Source organism: Hippocampus bargibanti, linkage group LG03 (assembly GCF_051943395.1).
Source record: "Hippocampus bargibanti isolate YZ-2025 linkage group LG03, ASM5194339v1, whole genome shotgun sequence".
NCBI classification, from domain to species: domain Eukaryota; kingdom Metazoa; phylum Chordata; class Actinopteri; order Syngnathiformes; family Syngnathidae; genus Hippocampus; species Hippocampus bargibanti.
Window position 1 is genome coordinate 29,445,968 of NC_142736.1, and position 21,817 is coordinate 29,467,784.

Consider the following 21,817-nt stretch of genomic DNA (forward strand, 5'->3'; position numbering starts at 1 on the left):
GCGCCGCAAGTCCATTTAGGAGGCTGCCTACTTTGTGTACTTTAATGGGCTGTGATTGTAACAAGTGAAGAAGGACACGGTTCAAACAAGCGCCTCCGCAGTGGCGGACCGATGCATAATTCACCAGCCGTGATGTGTGTCTTAAATGCTTTTAAAATATACATGGCGGCATATGCAAATGTGCTTGCTAGTCAGACAACGAGAGAATAAGGAGCATGAAAGTCCCGTATGGACACAGACGGTACATCGTGCATTATGTACTTATGTGAGCACGTCTTGAAAGGTTTGTTGTCAGTACATATTAGACAATGAAAGGCCATGTTTCCATTCATCCAGCCATCCATTTTCTGTATCATATCGCCTCAGCGGGCTCACAGGAGCCTATCGCAGCTGATATTGGGTCAGAGGCAGACGGAGCGCAACAAAAATTGGTGAGTGAGTATTTCACTCTCAAAAAGGCATTGTATTGCTGTTATACATATAAAGGAAAATATGTGATATATGTTGTAAATATTTTCAACAAACTTGAGTGAGATGCTTAGTTTATAAATTCTTTTTTGTGTGTTTCCAGAATCAGAATCAGAAAGCCTTTAATAGTCCTACAATGGGTAAATTTGCAATCTACAACAGCAAAATTTAAAAGGGTGGTAGGGGTCAAAAGATAAAACAAAGTAGTCAATTATATATATATATATATATATAAAATATATAAATGTGTCTAGTCTTGTTGCCGTGCTTTCTCGGTGATAATATCCTCACTAACATGCTTTTCGTTCATCCAAATAAACAGAAAATCTTCAACCTATTCTATTGCCTCAGACCGTTGCTTAGACAACACAGAAACACCCATAGCCACCCGTACCAATGGTCGACTGAGCATACTGGTACCGGCTGAGTCACACAAACGCACACCTCGTTCGTGTTATCCTCGTTCGTGTTATCCGATGATCTCCTACTTCTGCTTGACAATAATTTTCTTTTGGGTCCTCTTCAGCTTAACACTAGCCGTTTTAAGAGCAAAAGTACTCCAGTCGATAGCAAACCACGTCTGCACTCAAAGGGGATGTGCAAAACTAGTCCGCCAGCCACCGTGGCGCTGTGTGGATTGGTTCGTTTGCCGAAAACCAGTTCATTTGCCAATATTATATTCTCACAAATTTAATGTTCGTAAGGCGGAAAGTTTGTAAGATAAAGCGTTTGTAAGCCGAGAGATCACTGTATTTCCAAAAGCAACATCTCTCCATCATATATTATTTTTACTCATATTTTTTATGACACATAAGGCATAAAATGTGATAAGAGGGCACTTGCAGTTCTAATTGCTGACTCAGATGTCAGTAAATAGACTAAATAAAGGTCCCATGCGTGTTACTCCCCATGCATTGCCCGCAGTGCATATGTGTGGGCTGCCAAAGTTGTTGTGTCAAAGTTGTTGAACATTTTGTTAACAGGATGTGTGCGCTTGGCCCCTGTGCTGCATAGTGATACACTTACACACCGCATATCTCGCAGCTATCACTGGGCACTTGTGTAGCTGCTCTGTTGGGCCAGTCTAATTACAGGAGAACAGCGTGCACCAGTCTGGGCCTCCAAATGGCACCATATGTTTTCCCAGATGAAGAGGCTGTGTAAATGACGATCACCCATTCGGCTCACCGCACGTCTGGCAATCCCCCACTCGCATTTATTGTATATACCCCAAAATTTAAGTAAATATACCAAATGATGGCCTTGTAGATGTCAGCGAATTGTGATTCACACCACATATCACTTATGACCGTCCAGCTGAGCCACTCCATTGTCTCAGTCACACAAGCATGATGATGCTAAACTAATCAATACGTATAGCCAACTGAAGGAATTGGCTTTATGACAAACGCCATTCGAAAAGCCAGCAATATTAATATTATACAGTGAATCCTCGGCTTACGAACGCTTTAGCTACCAAACTTTTCACCTTACGAACATTAAATTCGCGAGAATATAATATTGGCATACAAACTAATTTTCGGGAAACACACAGGGCGCCACAATGGCTGGCGGACTAGTTTTCAGCGGAAGAACACCAAGCCACACGGCTGAACAGCGCTACCGTGGTTGTCATACTACTTTTCTCAGACTCCACACCCAGTTTCTCTGAGTGCATATGTGGCATACGTGGTTTGCTATTGAGTGGATACTTTTGCTTTTTTGGGACTAAAAATGACCCCACCACAGGCTAGTGTTCACACAAAACAAAATTACGGTCGAGCAGAAGAAGGAGGTCATCGAGAAACACGAACGAGGTGTGCGTTTGTGTGACTTAGCATCCTAGTATGGTGACGTAGCATCAACCATTGCTATGTGTGGCGAAGGGTGTTTCTTTGTGGTCTAAGCAACGGTCTCAGGCAATAGAAGAGGTTGAAAAACTTCTGTTGATTTGGAACGATTTGGAACGAAAAGCAGCTCGCAGGGGACCGTATTAGTGAGGATATTATCACAGAGAAAACACGGCAACTTCACTCGGATATCATCAAGAGGCAACTACATCCATGACCATCACAAAGGTAAATAAAACAACTTTATTATAGGGTACAGTTTATTTCTTTAATTACAATACAATATCATCTTTATCATACATAAAAATAAGGTATATTGTATGTCATTTTAAGGCTTATTTAGTCAAAAATTATGTTTTATGGGGACCTGGAAACTGATTATTCTCATTTTTAATGGTTTCCTATGGGAAATTAATGTTTGGAAGACACACTTTTCGCCTTACACACTTTCTAAAACACATATTTCTGGAGTTCAATCCAGATAGTCAGGTTCATCAGTTGAAATGTTTTGGCGAATTGGACATTTCTGAACTTGGTGCCTCCAAACTGACAAATGGAGTGTTTATTTTTTCACCGTCTTGGTGGAGGTTTACACCGCGTTGAGTGACATTCTGGTCATACGCGGTCATTATAGCGTCACTAAAGCAGCACGTTTAATGACACAGTATTGCAGGTCTCTTGGCGTAACATAACGTTGACGTGTTCGGTTTGAATGCAAAGCGTAAAAAGAGGCAGACACTCTTTGAAGACGTGAGCGTAAGTGGCCGATGGCGTCAGATAGCAGCGGCTTAGTGGATTCTCATTATGCGCTGTAGCAAGCTGATTAAAACCTTTTGATTTGTTCCCGGTCTGAAAGTGTTTTCTGGAAAGAGGAAAAAAATGAAAAAAAAATGAAAAAAATAATAAAAGGGCCTGGAAGCAGTTCGCCGTGCGTTATCTCTTCTTTCAGCCTTGTCATACTAATTACACTCTGTATTTATTTACACTCCCTTTTTGTTTTCTGCCCTTTGATAGGCATCTGCGAGGGCCACTGCCGAGTCTGTTCTCATTAGCACGACGACAAAGTGAGATATTTCTATCTCGTGATGACGGTGATACAGGCATGAGGGGTAAGTAGGAGGTGGGGGGTATAAAAAAAGGAGGTCACAATACAAATGTTGTCTTTTTGCAGTCACACAGATTTGTCTCAGTGTGATCCGATATGTCCGTTTACACTGTGTCAATTAGAATTGAAATCGCTGCTAAGTGACAACAGGGTGTCTCCACTTTGGCCTGAAGCAGAGGACTTTATAGCGATATGAATGCTAATTTCGGATTTATATGTGTGTATATCTACCTACCTACCTACCTAGCCACCCACCCACCCACCCATCTATAGAAATAGATATACACACAATATACTAAACTCCCTAAATACTAAAATGCTGCTGATGCTGCGTCATCGGTAAGCGAATGAGGAGACCGTAAAAGCTCTTATGAGTACCTTGAAGGTGGAAAGTCCATCCACCCCACCCTTCTTGCCATGCAGGTAAAGCAACGCGTACAAGTGCTTTAATCTAAAACGATTACCATACCTGTATAACGAAGAAAAAAAACACTCCAACACGGCTGCTCCGTGGGAAAATATATAACTATAAACGCGGCTCACTTGTTAGCAGCATGGGAATAGACATAGAAAATTGTCTGTGTGTGTGTGTGGGGGGGGGGTGTTGGCTCTGTCATTGAGTCTTGCTCAATGACACTGCCAAAAACCACAGCGCATAAATCTTAAAGTGCACACCGAGGCTTCTTGCATTCCTGGAATAATGTCTCAATACCTGACAATATCTCATTATTTACCTCTTACCTGGAAAGCGCACACTTTTTAAAGCGCAGTGCGGCAAATTTACACCTGGGCAAGACCACACCTGTCAGGCCATCACATGAATCAATCCATCGGCCTGGTTTTCACGCAACTGGAATGTATCGCGTCTTATTTAACAGTCCAGGTGCGAGTGTGAGAGGCATACGCGTAGCCATGTTCTGAATCCTTACAGGTGACCTTTAAGAGGAGGACTGCAGGAGTCACACCCACCAGCTGGAGAAGTGACAACCTGGGAAGCGAGAGATTACAGAGTGTCGCTGTCCTTGTCTTGAGACACCACGAAAGTCCAGTGTCATAATACCTCTTTAAGATTCAAGAGGAGGTTATTAGATGCAGTTTAATTTTGTGGTCTGCATTGTCCAAATAGCCCAAAAATATGACTGACGAACCTAAAAATGTTCGGGAGAAAACAAATATTACACAATTTTCGAATTACAGCACAATTATACAATATTCCAAAGAGAACCGCTTTACGCATGGGTTTGGTATGAGTGGAACACAATTAAAGATGATCCAGTTTGTACATGTCATCGAGGACAATCTTGTACCCGAGCACATATTGATTAATTCGAGTGTAATACTGTATATAAATGACATTGTTTTTGGGGGGAAGGTCTAGCTGATGAAACGATTTTGCCACACACATCCCGTGACTCAATTTCTGTAGCAACATCCTGCTAAAATATAAATGACCGCATTGGCTACATTCTCGCAGGTGAATTGTGCTGCTGCTACAATTATCTTAATGCCATGCCCTGCCAGGATGCCAGGGGTACCAAATGCTGCTGTCAACCCAGGGATTTAATTAGTTTGGCACGTGTGCTGCTTATAATCACCTGCCATTACTGGCTCGAGCTGCATCTGCTTACACGTCTGTCAGAGGCAGGGGGTCTTTGCATGTGTATGGAGGTAGCCGGGAGGGTATGTTGGACATTGTGTATGTTGACCATGAAACAACACAAAAGCAAGATAGAATCCAGACATATCAGTTTCGTAGAAATTGTTTTGGATACGGGAATGATGTCTAGACATTCCCCATCTTACGAACGAGATACGTTCCGAACGGTCGTTCATGAGGTGAATTTGGTGGTAAGTTGCTTCAGTGCTATATTTTGTATGGAATGTATGTTCAAGTCAAACACCAAACAGGGATGTATAAAACACAGACACTCTAACAGTGGTAAAATAAATTCACACTAAAACTCTACGATATTTAAGATATTAAAACTGTAATTTGTTCAGATGGCTTCATTCAGGCAATAAAAAAATCTGGGATGAGGGTGGAGTGCGGAAGTTATCCTTAGAAGTATAAACTTGAGGTGAAAAGAGGACACTTTTTAAGCTAGCAAAGCTAACAAGTCACATGACTATCAAGCTCTCTAGATGAAGATGTTTTCTCACAGTCTAAACGGCCTCCGAGTGCTCCGGTTACAGGACGACAATGGTTGTAACTAGCCCTATTATTCTCACAAAGTTCCCATTTAGTACCAAAGAGAGGTTTTAATATTATGCCGCATGCAAAAAAAAAAAAACATCTGTCGAGGACTTGTGTGGCAACACTAATTACAAATATCTGCAGTAATCCACCGCCGATAAGAGAGTCATTACTCCAACAGACATTTATCACTGCGGGATTGATGACCCATTTCAGAGGGAACCTTTGTACGAGGAAGTGAAACCGCTGATATCCCCTTTATCCGACATCGCCATCCATTCGTCAGGAGGCGAGCTAGTTAGAATTGTAATTAACAGCTTTGGACTTTGCCCCTAATAGAATTTTTGCAGACTGGCAGATTGGCATTGGAAAAAAGGGGGCAGTGAGGGAATCGGTGGGTGAGCGAGAGGGTGTTTTATTGTGTTTTTCTTCTCTTTATTCTCTTGCTAATTGCCACTCAGAATGGCGGAGGCGCTGTTTTGTGTCAAGGGAGTGCAACGACAGAGCGTCAAGTTTTTATTGGACATATTTGGGGATTTGCTTGGCTGCTCAACCACTGGTAAAACAGTCAAAACAATTATATGACAAAATACAATAAGAGGCACTCATTCATACCCACACAGGAGCTCGTGCACACGCGTGAAGCGGCGGTTGATCACAGTCAGTGGCAACTAGAGGTCTGGACTCCTGCCGGCCACGTCCTATTTTTGTTGCAGTAATGAACATAGACAGCTTGGGGACTGCCCAATGAGCTCGTCCCACATCTCGCCAAGCTCCAGACACCCCCCCTCCCCACTCCCCATTTCAGGACCCTGAGGTGACAAGGATGGCAGAGATGTTCCCTACACTGACAGGTGGCTCTCAAATGATGGGCTCATAGCATACTTTGTTCCCATGCGCAAACAAGAACGGAGCATAGTACGAGCAGTGCTACTGTTCACATGTAGGGTACGTATTTACATGGGACTCACACATACACGCACACACACACACACACACACAGACACACACACACACACTGCAAAGCTGACCCGGTGTAATTTCTCCAGTGCATGGCTGGTGACAGGAGCAGCTGTGGCCGCTACGGCAGACAGATGAAATTTTCATAACTATCTCCTCCAACTTCCATCCTCACCTTGAAGATAATTTATGACCTGGCTGCCAGCTTTGAAGAGACAATATGCTGCCTATGAAATGAAACGCTCCGGCGCTGTAGGTTATAATTAAAGAGGGATGGTGTGTGTGTGTGTGTGTGTGTGTGTGTGTGTGTGTGTGTGTGTGTGTGTGTGTGTGTGTGTGTGTGTGTGTGTGTGTGTGTGTGTGTGTCAGGTGAGGTGGCAAAAAGGAAAAAAGGTGATGAACATGTGACACAAATGTCTTGCATGTCGCTATGCATCCATAAGACACAACATACATGACTTCGGTTGATTTCCAAGGTATACAGCAAAGGTTAACTCATTCTCTACCATTCACAATTTTTTTCGGGAATTGATAATATGATGTATATCGCCATTCTAGAATTAGTTTGGGTTTTGTTTTTACATGCCTGGATGCCGATAAAGCGCTGGCCATGGCCTCTGGCAATGTTTTTCCCTTGCACAAGGGGTCAGAATTTCACTTTTTTTACATGTTAGCGCTTTGTTCCAGCTTCAGCTCTTGTTAAAGGGCTATATAAACCATTATGTATGAATTGCATTGTATTTTGGACAGCCGCCCTCCTTTCAAGCTCATATAACTCCAGACACATATAATTTAGAAATTAACTATTTCTTTCTGATGAAAGAAGAGAGCCTAATGTTTGTAACGCTTTATTGATTGTTTATATAGTCCTAAAACTCAATATTCTGTGGGTCCTGGAATTCGAGTGACAATGACAAAAACCCAGGCAGTGGAGTGGACACATTTTTGCACATATCTGGTAGTGAATGAGTTAATATCATTTAGCAACAAGTTACGTGAAAACCATTTTGGCAATGGTGAATCCAATGTCTGAATTGAGGGAGGAGTAGATCTGGTCATCCAAAGAAACTACAATGGTAAAGAAAGCAAATAATCCCACATGTTCTGTTTATGTCTAAATGTCACTAAGTAGTAGAAAATGTTGTTCCTCCGTTTTTTGACCACATCTACAAAGGTTTGAAAATTCACAGAGAAGTGACAAAATCTAAAGTTGATGACCATTTTGACTGCCAGGATTCTAAAAACAGTGAAATGCAAATTTGGGGGTGAGGTTCGGTAGGAGTTGGGATTTGATGCAAATAGAATGTATTTGTCATTAAGGCGAATCAGAAATAATGTAATCTACCAATGAAGTAATGGAAGAACGCCATGGCATGGGAACACAATTTTTGGGAGCTGTAAAACAAACGATGGTGCAACAACAAGTACTACATCTTTTATGAGAGCACACCCACCGATTACCCCACAAGTGCCATTTGGTGCACATTGCCTCCCACACATCCTAAACCCAAATATATTGTATCAGCGCCTTGGGATGTTGGGTTTAACCATCAAAAACATTCTTATTTTCTACAACTCCCCGTAAAACAAGCCTAAACCTGTTCCTTCTGCCCGACTCGTCACCACATACACAAAACTCTGTTTCCGTATTTAAAAAACGAAGAAAAAAAATCTTAATGGGTGTGGATATGTGCAGTCAGGCTCTTAAAATATCTGCGGGACATTTAGTGGCATTTTAACTCCCATATGGCATTGCATCTTATGACTCAGTCAAGCAGATGCGAGGAAACAAACACAAGGGTCATAATCATTCCTTCCATTGCCTTGACCACACAACAAGTGAACACATGTTCTAGGATGGTTAATTACAAGAGATAAAATGAAACGCCAAACGTCACCATTCGTAATATGGTTTCAAAATCATGGTTCAGACATTAACTCATTCACTGCCATTCACAAATTTATTCCAGAATTGAAACTATGACGTAGAGCGCCATTCTCGAATTTGTTAGGTTTTGTTTATTCTTGATTTGGTGCCGGTAAAGCACTGGCCATGGCCTCTGGCAATGTTTTTTCCCTTCCACAAGGGAGCAGTATTTCCATTTTTTCCATGTGTGCGCTCTGTTGCAGCTTCAGCTGTTGTTAAAGCACTATATAAACCAATATGTATTGTATTTCAGGCTTATATAACTCCAGTCCTATATAATATAGGAATTAACTCATTTTTTATTATGAAAGAAGAGAGTGTAAGGTTTCTAACGCTGTATTGAATATTTATGTAGTCCTAAAACACAATATTCTGTGGATCCTGGAATTCAAGTGACAATGGCAAAAACCTTGGCACTGGAGTGGACACATTTGTGCACGTGTCTGGCAGTGAATGAGTTACTTCTTAAACACACAAAAAAACTTGTTACTATATGCTGCAAAATAGAAATAAATGTACACAGCGACAATTTACTGACTTGTTTGTGAGTGAGTATACATAGAATGAATGTGTCAGAAACAGTATAATCAGTCAAAGTACAAATCCATTCCTGAAAGAGTGACAGACATTGTGGTGTACTTTCCAGCCTGGAAGCGATACTATGATGAGGTGAGGACGTGTCGCGCATAACTGAACGATTGCTAAACTGGAGGGCGCAAAAGAATCCATAATTTACAATCAAGCACGATTCCGCGCCACGGTGGCTGTCGTGACCGGGACCACCACGCGGACATGTTTGAGATAAAAACAGACAAATTAGATGCCGGAGATTTCGGCCGACCACCCGGTGTGTGCTCATTACAGGCTGTTCAAAGAGAATGATGAAATGTCCCTATTTAAATTTGTGTCATTTCACTCTCAAAAAAAGTATGAAAGGGTGATGGAAATAGCAGCATAAAAGATACATGTATTGGTGCAGCGCTAATTGGTTGACTTTGATGAGGTAGACTTTCATATGAGTCAAATAGTTCACTTCAAAAACAATTTGTACAATTATCAGTGACCAATTTGACACAGTCTATTGTCCTTTATAAATCGAAATATTGGCAGTTTTCAAGTTTGTAAAAGCCGTGTAGAAATGCAAATAAAAGTAAATATGCTCTTTTGATGGTTTTTCAATACCTGAATATGACTCCATGTTGACGCCTTTTCTAATTTTTATGTTGTGTCATGGAAAACAAATGCTTCAAATAAAGCATTTGTTTGTATTCCGTGCATACCCGTGTTCTCTCCGCAAGGAATCATGAGTCGTCGTGGGACGGGAAGTAGCGAGCGTAATTTGAAGGCACTGATTTCTCCATGGCGGTTTCACATTATCTTCTGTCGAAAATGACACAGCGTGTAAATAGAAACACCTATAGATGTCTGGTGCGTAATTTGCCAGGAAATACACAAGCAGAGGTAAACAATCATGGCAAAGCTAGGAGATGCTCCTCAAAAGCAAATGACGTCCATTTGCGTTACAACATGCGTACGTCTCCTCTTTTTCAAATGCGAGAGCAACTCTGTCTCTAAACAGGTTCCTCCAAATGTTTTTCTGCATTCCGCATTTTGACCTTATCCCTAATACTGTCTGCATGTAAATGTGTCAGAACATCCGGGAGGTCAAGCAGGAACGGGTGTTGTTCCACTGTATGAAAGTCTTGAAGTCAATGAAATATCGGTAGCTGTACAGCAAGTACACTGCGGCTGTTGAGAGGAAAACGCCAGCCACATTAGATAAGGCAGTGCATCTTAATTGTGGACACGACACTGACAAGGCCGGCAAATCCCAAAAGGGACGGGCATCTTCATTGTCTCCTAAGTCTTTGTCGCAGCCATGTATAGGCATGGAGGCAGAGTTTGAAAGGAACAACACAAAGGACATGTCAGCACTCCAGAAATGAAGTGTGAGGCAATGGAGGTCCTCCCACCTCCCACCTTCCTGGCCCTCTCGGTCTCTAAGCATCCCCCTCAGGGGCGGTACGACACTAGTGAGGGTCATCCCCGACTGGGCACGGCTTTAACGTCGACACTCCGGCCCCTCGCTGGCCCTTGGTGACCCCCAACTTTTGATGACAGACCGGGCCTTTTATAGAGTTGTGCCCTGTCCAGGTGAAGACAAGAGGGGGTGACAATGTGGGGGAACAAAAAGCTTGATGGAAGCTCAGGGGTCAGGCTGGACAGCTGAGTGACGAGTGCAGCTGGGAGGGACACGGACCTTCTTTTGGTCTCCTTTAACCACACCTGCTGATGCTGCTTTTGTCCTTGAGTCAAGAGCGCATTCATTCGCAGACATTTAACTAAAAAGACACCCACGACATACTACGAGAAGGGGACGTTGGGTTTTGGAACATGTCAAGGTTATGGAAAAGACAGACAGGTCTTATGTGATGTGTGATAGAAGAGTTTCAGCTAAGAATAAATGAAAAATGAACTGTGTTGAGACCAGCCGTGATGTTTGGACTGGAGACAGTGTCACTGAAGAAAAGACAGGAGGCAGAGCTGGACGTAGCAGAGCTGAAGATGTTGAGGTTTTCTTTGGGAAAGACCAGGTTGGATAAGATCAGGAATTAGTACATCAGAGGGATAACTCATATTAGAGGCTTTGGAGAGAAAGTCAGAGAAGCCAGACAGAGATGGTTTGGACATATCCAGAGGAGAGAGTGAATATATCAGGAGAAAGATGCTGAGCCTTGAACTGCTAGGCAGGAGACCGAAAGGAAGAGGAGGTTTATGGATGTTGTTAATGAGGGCATGAAGGTAGCTGGTGTGAGAGAAGAGGATGCACAAAACAGGGTTAGATGGAGGACACTGATTAGCTGTGGAACCCCTGAAGAGAAAAGCCGAAAGGAAAAGAAGAACAAGACTCAAACCCATTTTTGCTTCCAGTTGTGTTGGCTAGATTGCTACAAGGTCAGACCTCATACATTTTTTTTAATACGCATGACCCAACTAAAAAAGTGGCAACACAGGTGGTGGCATATGTTCACTTGTGGATGCAACCTTATAAAATTCCATTAAATGTTACTTTTTTGGTGCATTTACAACTCCACAAATGATCAACCATGTTTAAATGACCATTGTTGCAGAAAAAAAGAACAATATAGCCTTGACGTTGCGACTTTGAGGCATCATTAACTAAGCGCTGAGCTGAAAATGACCACTGCGACATCTTTATTCACATATCCGGGTCCAACTGTTCCCAGCGTCAAAGGTCATCTGCTGTCTTTTCTCAGAGCTGAAGGATGGGAGGACCGAGTTTGCCAAGTCAGGCGCAAACGCCGCTTGGCTCATAAACACCTCCGCCTGTCACCCCCCACACAACCCCTTATTCACACTCATACACACACACAAACACTAATGCACACACCCACTCTTTTCTCCAGCACCGAGGCGAGGTGGGTTTGCACTCTGTTAATCTTTCACTGGAGGCCTGCTCTCTTTTAAAAAGAGTGGCCCTCTGGAGAACAGAGGCAGGCAGTGAAATAGGTCCAGTAAAGGATGAGAGTGGATAAAGGAACAGGAAGAAAAAGCTACAGAGAGGAGCCAGATGGGCACCTTCACAGTCCATTTATCAAACCCAATGTGGGACCATCCCCTCCCCTTTTCCCCACTGCTCTCATGTCCTAAACCCCCATGTAATTCTGTAATGATTTTCATTATCGTATAATGACCTTACAAAGCCTACAGCAGTTTGCATGGTCAGTACAAAACTCGCAGCTGTTCCCCTCGGTGTTTGTTCTCCCACTGTGACAACGCACTTTGCTTTGTTTTTTGTGGCAATCCTCATACCCTGTTTCATTTACAGTATTTATTTATTTATCATTATTTTTCCCCCAAGTGTAGAGTAGAAGTGACCTCATCATAAAGCTTAAGTCCAAAATAGTTTGGCAAAAAGGCATCGCACAGACTCAGACACAATGTTTCACTTCATCATTACAACCCCACAAACAGGGTTAGCTAACCTTACAGATTAGCTAGCGATACAAACATTGTATTCTGACCTTTGAAAAAAATGTATTTGTGAATATTTAAGTCCAGCTAAATTACATTGCTAGGGGTGAGATGGTTTCCCACCCATTCGTGTCACTGTGAAGTTTCCATTATCTCCCTCCACCCTTGATTTAATGTGCAACATGCGCTTTGAAAGTAGCTTCGATTCACCAAAACATAGGCGACGTCGATATTGGTGTGACTGGCATGTTCCAAACAGTCAATTGTGGAGAGGTAGAGACATACTGTACTTTGATTCAAGGGTGATTGTTTTGTATGTGTGTGTCTTTTCGTAGGGCAACACGTCCGCTCCTGAGAGTTATTTGCCATGAAGTGACAAACTGAACCACCAATGACCAGTATAAGAGTGTGATAACACCACATTTAACACGTGTTGCCCATTCACACCTGACACCTTGTAACACTAACTAGTCACATGACGGCAGGGAGAGGGAACAAAAAAAACAACTTGAACGTAATTTGGACATTTTCACCTTGGAGTGTACTCACTTTTGTTGCTAGTCACAGCCATAAAATGGCAAGTATGTTGACGTAGTGTTTTGAAGCGACGTTAAACTACTTGATATTGTAGAAGTAATTTATTTGATGTAACCGACAACAATTGAATGATTTAAAATGCAAAAAAACAAACAAATAAAAACAACAAGGGAAGCAAGAGGAGCTAATATATGGATAAAATCTTATGTGATGCTTCATCAAACCTCATTGGGAACATAATATTTTCAGAATTTATAATATTACAACAACTACTACTACTACTGTTAGTACTATATCGGACATGATCAAAAACTACAACAATAATGATCATCATCATATTCATGATGACAATTCTGTGTATTTATTTAATTGTGACGTTCAGTGTATTACCTAACTAGCTATCTAGCTAGCTATCGATTAGCTCTATATCTATCAAGGTGGCTAGATATCTAGCTAGCTATCAGTTGGCTATCTATTAGCTATCTACTAGCTGGCTAGCTAGCTTTCTATCTATTTACTTCCGGGTTGAGTGAACGCTGGCGCGTGTGGCTGCCGCTGCTCACCCACAGAGAAACTTATCCTGTGACTTTTGAAAGGCGCTTAATATTATGATTATTAATATTATTATTATTATTGTCATCTTCTGAAGAATCCACAAATGTCCTACAAGCTATATCCAAGTTTTTTTTAAATAAAAATAGATGTAAAGCCAAAGAAAAAGTATGTCCAATTTGCGTTCCATCATGTTGGTAATCTCTAATCAGTACCAGTACGTCTCACTTAACATTGCACCCAGCCATGTGTTTAGTTTTGTGTAAATGCTATCTGCTGACAGCTACTTGAAAGGATGACCCCTTGGCTTTTTGGCAAGTGTGTGTGGGTGGGGTGAGGGGTTGCGGTGTGGGGAGGAGGGGGATGTTGGGGTATTCAACATTGTAAAGGGGGAGAGAAGATATCGGGAGCAGCTGGAGTTCAAACACATTGTGTGTGTGTGTGTGGGGGGGGGGGGGGCGCTTGGCCTCCTTGAAAACTAATCTAATCACTCTTTCACTGCGGATAGAGTAAACGTATGTCTGCCCTCGCTGACAAGGATGGAGCATTTCCTGTCCGAGGCTGTGATGATACTGCATGTCAGCATCAAATGATGAGGTCAAGAAAACTGCAAATTGGGACATTCGAGACCTCAGAGTAGCATAAATGCAGTATAATACTACAAGGTGTACTTGCTATTTGAGAGCAAAGTGATGTTGGGAGATTGGAATCAAGATTATATTGTTTAATGATTAAATTATCAATTCTCTTGTTTATACTGCAAATTAAAAAAAATCTAAGTAACATGACCTCAACCCAGTAGGCGTGTTTTTAAGAGGTCGACATCCAAGGATATCAGAATCAGAAAAATATTTAATGCCAAATGTGTAGAACACACAAGGAATTTGTCTCCGGCAGAACACGCTGCACTAGTATCATCATAAAAAATTGCAAGAGGCACTATACAGTTATATTTGGGTTACTGTTTAGAGAGTTAAGGGCATGGTGGAAGGGACTGTTTAAATGTCTGCATGATTTGGTGTGCATGCATCTGTAGCGTCTGCTTGAAAGGAGTAGCTGGAAAAGGTGGTGGGCAGGGTGTGCAGGGTCCAGTAGGATTTTCCGTGCCCTTCTTACGATTCTTGGGAGTGAATTGGATTGGATTGGATATGCCTTTATTAGTCTCACAGTGGAGAAATTTACATTTCACAGCAGCAAAGTGATGAAAGGAATGAAAGTAGAAAAACGAAATACATGAGCTGCTGGAAAGGCAGCCACTCTCGCGGCGCCGTCTTGAAGTCAAAAGAACCAAAAAAAAACTAATGGGTATGGCGGTGATTTTTTTGCACCATCCTAACTGTCCTATACAGTATACTGATGAAGAGAATTTCATCAAATAAAGACTGTTCAAGTATAATTTATTGTTAGAAGGTGGTCAATTTCAGTGTTGGTGGCAAGCAAGATAGGGTTACAAGATGGTGGAGGGTAGAAAGGCGGATGGTGTGGGGATGGCTTCTAGTTTTCAACACTCGTGTCTTGGAATGCACCATCAGGGTCGTGGGCGTCGACGCGGCGAAGTAAGGTGTGTGGGAATGGCTTGTTTACAAGGTTCATCTGGACTGGGGTACATTTTTGGGTCAACTGGGGTGAAATGTCCAAAACAGACGATCAACATGGAAATACTTGGGCACTGTGTATCATTTTTCAGAAGCTGGGATGCTTTTTTTTCTTCTTAATATGTTCCAGGTTAAAATGTTTTTTTTTTTCAGGTTCTGGACTGCGTCTTTCTGAGGGGTGTGTTAGGGGGCATATGTGTGTGTGTGTTTGTGTGTGTGTTTGACACATGGGTCAAGTCTGTGCGAGACAATAAGCAGGGAAATCATATGTGAACGTCGTTAGTTTATACAAGACTCGGAGTGGTGAGAAGTGACAGCTAAAACAACAATCAGTGCATGTGTGTTTTCCGCGAGTGTGGCCATTCTTTATCTAAAGTGATGACCAGTGTGGTGCTCTCTGCACTCTTATCTAGAGGGAAGGAAGTGAACAGACTTATCCAGGACACACGTGTCGCTGTGTGAGCCGTGATAGGTGCCAGGCCCGGGCAGGACAATATAAACACTAAACGTGATCCAACATTGGCGGGGAAATTAATTATTTGACCATAGAGAGCATTTTCATTTAACTCATTCACTGCCAGACATGATCTAAAATGTGTCCACTCCAATGCCAGGGTTTTTGTCATTGGGCTGATTCGTCTGCTGGGAATTTGTGTCAACTAGTATCAAATAGTAGTCTTGGTGCAACACATAACGATTCACCATTGAATTATTTATGTGTTTTCCTCCTAATTTTGCCATCTACACGGATCAACACGAAGTTTTCAGACCAAACAAAGTACCGCACAATGCATTCTCAGTCAGGGGTGTTCCCTCCATGACGTGATGTCAGGAATCGTCACCAACTCAAAAACAAGACTTCCTGAATATTCAACGCGAGTCTTAAAAGGTAAAATATAGCTATATGCGGTGGAATCTTTGTAAAATACACTCACTAGAAGTCATTTGAAGTGATTTTAAAAATTATGGACACAACTTGTCCGAAGGCGTCAGTTGTCCTTTAAGTTAATTTTCCAGTGTTCTTTTAAGATTTCCTAAATGTTTTCAGGAGGGTTGATGTATTTTTTTTATTTGATTTGATTATGCACCCTTGAAAGATATGGTTTTCCAACACAGAAAAAAAGTGGTTTCAACTTGGAAACATTGAAATTGCTGTAACTTGGGCAATCGATCCAATGTAAGGACAATTTCATAATGTTTTGTTTTTTGTTTTGTTTCTGTGTCTCTGTGTTGCATTATTTGTCCGTACACTGTGTGTGTTACCTGTCTCTCCATGTTTGTCTCTGCTGCTGTCTGTCTATCAATGCAGACAGGAGCGTCTCTGCCATGTCCCTTCTGTTCTCGCCCACTCGTCCCTCCTCCTCCTGCTGTTCCTCTTCCTCTTCCTCCACTTTAGCCAAGAACAGCATAGTCTGAAAGGCAAAAAGCACAAATAGGAGATAATTGAACATTTTGAATGAATGCTTACTGAACGCTTTTGAGGTCCATTTTAACTCATTCACTGCCAGACGTGCAAAATATGTGTCCCCTCCAGTTCCAGGGTTTGTGTCATTGTCACTCGAATTCCAGGAACCACGGAATATGTACAGTGATACCTTGGCTTACGAACTCAATTGGTTCCCAGAAAGTGTCAGGCAAAAAGTGTGTATTCCAAACATTAATTTCACATAGTGAACCATTAAAACGAGAATAATCCGTTCCCAGGTCACCATAAAACATAATTTTCAACTAAATAAGCCTTAAAACTACACACACTATACCTTATTTTAAGTATAATCAATGTGCTATGGTATTGTAATTAAATAAATAAACTGTACTTTATAATAAAGTCGTTTTATTTACCTTTGTGATGGTTGTTGATGGCTTGAGGGAATGTGTAGCTTTTTGCATAAAGTGTCTCAAGGAGCTCTCGGTTGTCTTAGAAGTTGTGATATTGTAACAGCAACAGATGCAGGCAGACATGAGAAACTTCATTAATAGCTGGTTCCCTTGCTTGTATGTTCTCTTCAAATTGTACAGATGGCTTGTGCGGGTTATTTGTGGAGCCTGATTGATGGTATATTTTAACCTTGCAGTCTACACGCAGCCTATGAACTATCAATAAAGTTGAAACAAGTCCAAATGTCACTGTTTTCTATCCATTTTCTCACTATTTCACTTTTTTTTCACTTTTGATTTTTTGTTTCATGCTCTGTCGTCTCCCTTTTGTGTGTATATGTATGGGTGTGTTTCGCTTTCTACAACCCCAAAAAAGTGTTTAAGCGACTCCAGCTATCCATATCATGCGGCCCAAGTGTGGGCCGTGATACAGGATGGTGTCATACAGTAAGTAAGTCTGCCATTTCAGTCGGTTTCACATCAGAAGATGGGCAAATTACATCCAACATTAGAGCGTGAGTCAATTAATCACAGCCTAGTACAGCACAGTGTAATGTACGAGTATCCCCCTGTTGAACATGCATTACAGGCTGGCTTAAAAGGGTGACGTGGCACATCGGCGCTAATCGGAGGCATCCTGGCAAACCTTTGCCTGCACGAGTCCTCCGTCGCTTTTAAGCCGGTTGAGAGGGAGTCAAATGAAAAAGGATCTGGCAGCCCAAATTAAATGTGGCGCTGTCAGCCACAGTCAAATCCTCTCTTCCTCCAACCCCTCCTTTTTCACTTCTATCCTTCACAGACTATTCTGGCTCCTTTGAATATCCTGCAAAAATGTCGGATGGGTGGTGGGGGGGGTGTTCTCGGAAGCGCCTGTGAAAGTGATGGATCTGTAACTCTGACTGACGGTGATGCCTTGTTAAGAGCACTCTCTTCTCGTCACATCCACCAGTCAAGTGCATTCATTTCGTCCCATTAACAGTCAACCGCCTCACGAGTCTCCCGCGCTAACTCCTAAAAAAAAACAACCAAAGGGGTGGGGAGGGATACTTTTTCTTGTCTTTAGCCGTCTTTTTTTTGGTCTTTTTTGTGACTTCTCCCTGTCGGTCTTAATTCTCACTGAAGAAAGGTTTGATTGTCTGCGTGTGTGTTTTAAAAGGATAGCGGTGTGATTTGCAGACGCTTACATCCTTTTCCAAGACAGGTGTCAAAAACAAACAAAAAATAGTGTCTCCTTGAGTGATTACATTTGATTTAGAGGAGACACCAAATATTACAGTGACCAGATGAAAACAGAGCTGGTGACTATGCCTATGGAGACTGTAACTTTGGATTAAAACATGTTATCTGGGGGTAGGAGATACGCTAGGAAAGGCATTGCTCTTGAGGTCCTGCAAAAGAGACTTAATAATGGATTTAAGACGTGTTGCCATTGGGAGAAAAACATGATGAATCTGAAGAAACTGTGGCTCAAACATATAACACTATGTTATTTTGCCTTCTCCAATTTTTGTATTTCCATATTCACTATGTAGAAGATCACATTTGTACTTTTTAGTTGCAGTCATGAGATAATTTGGGCCCTCGACTGTAACACCAAAGCTTTACTAGAGTGCAGAAAACTGTCGAGTGATATATTTGACAAGCTGAGCTGCAAAGATATCTGATTTTACCAAGCCGAGACAAGTGGGAGTTTGTCAACCTCTTCCCTCCTTCAGTTTCTCTGTGTTGTCTCATACAAAAGACCAATATTGCATTGACCAAAGGGAGCACGGAAAAGGCATCAAGTATCCCGCTGCCGGGTAAATGGAACGCTTCAGCTCACAAACATACACAACTGGCACACCATGATCCAGTCAGATCGAGTCTTTGGCCAGACGAGTGATCTCTGTGTGTTTGTGGCATGCCACTGTTGAGGTACTTTCCTCCTAAGGGCCAACATTTCTGCTGGTGGCAAAATTATATTTAGCCCAGAAAGAGGGAAATGGCAAACTCAATTGAGTTCTCTGTGACACAACAGGAGTTGGTGTGCATTTGTGTGAGGCTATATGTCTGTAGGTTACTGTGTCGGATTGTCTTGCTGCAATGTGATTTTAGAAGGTTTATATTTCAACCTGCTTTTTAATGCTTTTCCATTGGGGCGAAAAAAATGTGACGAGCAGTTATTAGATATTGTTTCTTGCTTCTCTACAGAAGAGGATGACAAAGGCATTCACTGGATATCTTATGGGTAATGTAAACTACCGCTGGTGACTAAATCGTCAAGCACTTTTGCCATTTTTGAAATAGTGTCGATTGTATTTTTCACACAATAAGGTGCAATGGTGAATAAATTGTGCCGTCAAAGAATGGCCAATTTTAAAACTGCTTTTATCTGTAGATCGCACTGAATTATGAGGTGCATCGGTTGGAGCTATGCTAAAGGGACTACAATAAGTAAGCTTATTAATATTATTATTATCATTGTGGTCATTATTATTATTATTTTATTTTTATTGCTGGTGAGTGCCCTTGAGAGTTTTGAAAGGCGCTGATAAATGAAATGTATTATTATTATTATTATTATTATTACTATTATTACTATTATTAGTGGTAGTAGTAGTAGTAGTAGCAGTAACAATAATAATAATATTAAGGTTTTTATTATTATTATTATTATTATTATTATTATTATTATTATCATTATTATTATTATTGATGTAGAGTGTCCTTAATAGTTTTGAAATGAATGTGCTTAGAAATGAAATGTATTATGATGATGATGATGATGATGAGGATTATTATTATTATTATTATTATTATTATTATCGATATTATTAATAATAACAATAACACTTTTATTATTAGTAGTAGTAGTAGTAGTAGTATGACAATCATTCATTCGTTCATTCATTCATTCATTCATTGGTGTATTCATTCATTTATTTATCTGTTTATTTGCCTCCTTATTATCGGGATTAAGCATGGTTGGGGAAATGAGCATTTACATTTGAAACTGAGTTCAAATTCAGAAATTTTCAAAATTTAAAAATGCATCCATTCATTCATTGATTTGTTGTATCTCTAACTTTCCGAAAGTAGTTTGTTGATATGTTTTCCACACTAGGCCTTGTGTCCGACTCTCCTATGCAAAGATGTTGGGCCCATTAATTATGTCACTGGGAGAAAAATACTTTTCAGCACACACAGCAGGTTATATGGAGTGTAAACCATTAGAAAAATGTGTCTGCAACATCAGAGTAACACGTTTGAAGAGAAAAGAGGCTGGATGGGTGGTTGTGTTGTGGGGGTTAAAGACACTCCCAAAAAGGGAAGACTCCTGACAAGTGATTTTCTTTGAAGGCATTGTCTCACAGTCAAGTAGGCAGAGAGGCTTTCTATGGCCCCAAAAGCAGTCCATCTTGTGTCCAGAATACAAGCCGGTTGGAATGGACATGAGCTTTCCACGGGATCAAATGGAGCAGAACTCCCGGGCTTTTGTGCCACTCCTTCTTTTGGAGACACACAAGAGAAGAAAAGGCAAATCTGTTGCTGGGTCGCCGTTCCACTATAAAAATTCACCAGCCTATTTCTTGCAAGGCTTTTTTTGTTGTTGTTCTGAGTCCCATAATAAAAGGGGTGTGAATCCAGTTGGCCCTAATGGCTAAAACACCTACTTCTTTTCAGAGTCAGGAAGAGGCTACATATGCTTGCACACTCCTCATTGGCCGTACGGGCATGAAACATCCATCCATCACAAGGACACTTGTGAGAGTTGAATGCAGGACAATACGAGCCAAGTCGGGCAGAGATATTTTGCAACGAACGACACTCAAGCCCCGTCTGTTCCCTTTTAAAGGTCTCATTCTCTCTTTTAGTATATGAAAAGCCTTGTCCAGATTCTTGCTGGATAGCAGATTGGGTCTCCAGTAAAAAAAAAAAAATATATTTTTTTTTTTTTAACTGGGCCAAAGCCAACGATTTTGTGCTTTGGAGTGGTGAGGTTATAATAATAATAATAATAATAATAATAATAATAATAATAATAATAATAATAATAATGATAATGACAATAATAATAATGATAAGAATGACAATAATAATAATAATAATAATAATAATACATTTCATTTCTAAGCGCCTTTCAAAACTCTCAAGGACACTTTACAGTCACATGATATTTTTTTCTGCAGGTGAGCAGCGGCGGTCACACGCACCAGCGTTCACTCAACCCGGAAGTAACTCAAGTAGATAGAAAGCTAGCAAATAGATACAGTAATAATAATCATAATAATAATAATAACAATAATACTCATATAGTTCATTTATTTATTTATTTATTTATTTATTAAGTGATACCAATGTCTTAAGCATAATTGCTAAACCAATAAACAAAAAAGTTATGCCGTAGAACCAAATAATATTTGGACCTCCTTTGTAAATGATTGATTCGTTAAAATCAGATACAAAGACGGCCAACAGTTGTTGCCATTGCACTGTTGACTCATTCACTGCCATTCACAAATGTCTTCGGAAATTGAAAAAAATGACAGAGCGCCATTCCCGAATTTGTTTCGATTTGGGTTCTCATGCTTGGTTGCCGATAAAGTGCTGGCCATGTCCTCTAGCAAGGTTTTTTTTTCTTTTCCACAAGGGGCAGCATTTCCCTTTTTCCATGTTAGCGCTTTGTTCCAGCTTCAGCTGTTGTTAAAGTGCTATATTAACCAATATGTATGTATTGCATTGTATTTTGGACAGCCGCCCTCATTTCAAGCTCAT

The 21,817-nt window shown here is 41.1% G+C and overlaps 1 protein-coding gene and 1 long non-coding RNA gene across 4 annotated transcripts in view; one reads left to right on the forward strand and one right to left on the reverse strand.

Annotated features, from left to right (window-relative positions):
- Positions 1–9,712, forward strand: part of LOC148900919 (uncharacterized) — a 31,184-nt gene extending 21,472 nt beyond the window's left edge. For 2 of the 3 annotated variants that reach the window (XR_016114545.1, XR_016114543.1), the window contains 3 exons: positions 367–431; positions 3,333–3,427; positions 4,355–5,474. This is a non-coding gene — a long non-coding RNA (uncharacterized LOC148900919). Of the gene's footprint in view, positions 1–366; positions 432–3,332; positions 3,428–4,354; positions 5,475–6,240 lie in introns of those variants that run through there. The other variant, XR_016114544.1, reaches the window with a different exon arrangement.
- fto (FTO alpha-ketoglutarate dependent dioxygenase) overlaps positions 1–21,817 on the reverse strand; it is a 144,242-nt gene that overhangs the window by 62,801 nt on the left and 59,624 nt on the right. Inside the window, exon 8 of the mRNA XM_088992986.1 lies at positions 16,448–16,596. Coding sequence (XP_088849112.1) covers positions 16,448–16,596 — 149 coding nt within the window. The remainder of the gene's footprint in view (positions 1–16,447; positions 16,597–21,817) is intronic.